The 2872-nt window shown below is 36.0% G+C and overlaps 1 protein-coding gene across 1 annotated transcript; it reads right to left on the minus strand.

Annotated features, from left to right (window-relative positions):
• Positions 1-573: 573 nt before the first annotated feature.
• Positions 574-2670, minus strand: HELRODRAFT_179501 (hypothetical protein; the record flags this gene model as incomplete). Its single annotated transcript, XM_009028327.1, has 4 exons — positions 574-705; positions 1242-1379; positions 2042-2128; positions 2569-2670. 4 exons carry the CDS (start codon positions 2668-2670, stop codon positions 574-576), a joined length of 459 nt encoding a protein of 152 aa, XP_009026575.1.
• Between the last annotated feature and the right edge of the window lie 202 nt (positions 2671-2872).

A 2872-nucleotide genomic window follows, 5' to 3' on the forward strand; every position in this document is an offset into this window, starting at 1 on the left:
TGTTGTAAATGATAATATAATAATTTAATAATATTAATAGTATTATTATTATCATTATTAATACAACTGAACTGACAACTAAATAATTAAGAATACTCAGAAGATGGAAATTATTTGTTGCAGGTTTTAAACAAAATTGATTGGTCTTTTTTACCTCGCTAGATAACTTTGGCAGAAGGTGCGTGTTTAAATTAATCACTAAAAAAACATAATTGCTTTTAGGCGGATTAACTGATCAAAAATTAATATACCCAGTTGGAAGTTGATTCGAATGAAATACTTTTGGCAATTTGTCGAACATCTTATGTAAATTTCTGTCGCATTACCCAGACTGCAATACAATAGTTCACGTACGGGAAAGATGATGCGAAGTATAAACTTATCAAGATTTAAAAAATAAAGTAAATGCCAACTTATTCATTTAGTTTTTAGACAATTTTGCTAATTGTGTTGATGCGTTCCTCCCATGAAAAATTTTTACAGGTAGTGACTCACAAACATCTGTATGAATCTTCTCTGAATTTTTTTTTGTTATCTAATAAAATTTTAGACATCAATGAATCGGTTAAAATCCTAGCACCAAACAGCATACATGGTTGTTCTTGATAACGATCCTCCATGGTTGTTCATGATAATAATCCTCCATGGTTGTTCAAATGTTGGCTCATTGGCTGTTTCCATAGTTGATGATTTTTCGCTCTGTCTCTGTGATGCGTTTGATGTCGGCGTTTGATGATTTTGTTGTTTAAGGTGGTGGTGATGACGATGATGGTAGTGTTTATTTAAGATGGAGGAGACGATGATGGTGATGGGGTGATGATGACCTTTATTTAGGTAGTGGTGATGATTACGTTTATTTAAGCTTTTTAATTTGATAAGGAAGGTTATGCTTATTTACGGTGTTATGATGAGGATAATGTTTATCATAGGTTAGCCAACGTCGGGGATGTTGGCTCGCACGTAAGATGTGCCAACTTTGTGCAGCTACAGCTCGAATATGTGCCAATGTTGACGAACTGAGATGGAGTGCTGCGTTGGAGAAATTTAAACTCTCCTGCTGAGAAGCAGATCCGTGTTTAAATAGCAGATCCGTGTTTAAACAGCAGATCCGTGTTTAAACAGCAAATCCGTGTTTAAATAGCAGATACGTGTTAACATCAGATCCATGTTTAAAGAGCAGATCCTTGTTAACATCAGATCCATGTTTAAACAGTAAATAAAATTGTCGGCGCATAATTCACATGCGTCACGAATGCATCCCAGAAGCAGTCCGTTGTTTGATTGAGCGGAAGTGACAACACGGACAGACTGTTGCACTGAAGACAGGATTGGCTTCGTGCCACAGGAGCTGCTCGCCACTTGCCAAATGGGGTCAATTTCTTCACCGGTGATTATGTGATGTGATGATATTGTAATCAAAAAGATTTCGACTTCACAATAGTGATGATATTTATGAAAGTTTTTGTTGATTACGATTATGATGATGTTAGTTATCATAATAATGAAAGTTATAATCCTTATATCGAAGATTTATTTGATAACTTTTTTAGATGTGAATCAAAATTGATGTGAAAGTTTGATAAAATAATCATCACTTTTCTTCGTTGATAACATTTTATCATTGGTCTGGTGATTTTTGTTTGCAAATGTTCTAATTTTGTTGATGTTGTTATTGTTGGTTATTGTTGGTTATTGTTGTTGATGTTGTCATTGTGTTGATGTTGTCATTGTTGTTGTTGTTGTTGATGTTATTATTGTTGTTAATGTTGTTGATGTTGTTGATGTTTTTATTGTTGTTGATGTTATTATTGTTGTTAATGTTGTTGATTTTGTTGAATTTTCCAAGTCACTAGCCCGTTCAAAATTTTTTATCTGTTTTTCATTGTCGTTTTGGTTGTTGTTGTTGTTGTTGCTGCTGCTGCTGATGATGATGATACTACTCAGTTTGAGGTTGCTTGTGTTTTTTTGTTGTTTATCGTTGCGTCGTGTTTGCTGTGGTAATTGGGCGATGTTCAACGCGGTCATCATCCTCCTGCCTGACATGTGCATTCTCATCAATGTAATGTGTTGTTGTGTTGTTGCTGACGTTGTTGTAGATAGTGTTGCTGTTGTTGGCTCTAGTGTTGTCCTATTTGTTTTTGTTGAATGTTCATTATTTTCTTTAATGAATTTATGGTTGTTGATGGTGTTGCTTTATGTAGTCGGTTGATGTCTTTGTAAATGTTGTTGTTGTTGTTGTTGTGTTTTTGTTGTTGTTATGATTTATTTTCCAGCTGGCATTCTTTGCAACCTAGGCGTCATGGTTAATTTCTCCAAGACTCCTTCGAATACCCATGGATGGCGTCAATAGATGTCCAAAAAACAGAAACTGCTGTACTATTTTCCTGTACTTACGCCGTAACTTATCAAAGATTGTTTGTTGCACAGAGCAATACCTGCTTCTTCAATCTTGGTACCTGGATCAGTTAAACATGTACTTGAACGTCTGCCTTCTTTGCTGTACTCCTGGCTTCCCTCACTGCCCCTATTCAGCTAAGTAGCGACGTCCCCTTGACCCTTTCAAATCACTCTTATGTTGGATTTGGTTTGCTTCCACGGCGGTTGATCTGTATCTAAGGATTTGTTACATATGCTCCTTCTTCTTTTGCCTTTGACAGCTGGTGGAGTCATATTTTGCAATGCCGGACCGTAGTAAGCTGGAGCCCAATCGTCTCTCACTGAAGTTGTTGCTGTTGCTGTTCACGGTGTGCGTCATATTTACCAGGGATGGATGATTATGATGTTTGGGTGATCGGGATGGTGGTGATAATGGTCATGATATTTTTCATTTTTTGTTGATGTTTTAGCTGACATCAATTTGTTTATTGTTTTT

This window comes from Helobdella robusta (genome assembly GCF_000326865.2).
Source record: "Helobdella robusta unplaced genomic scaffold HELROscaffold_54, whole genome shotgun sequence".
Taxonomy (NCBI): domain Eukaryota; kingdom Metazoa; phylum Annelida; class Clitellata; order Rhynchobdellida; family Glossiphoniidae; genus Helobdella; species Helobdella robusta.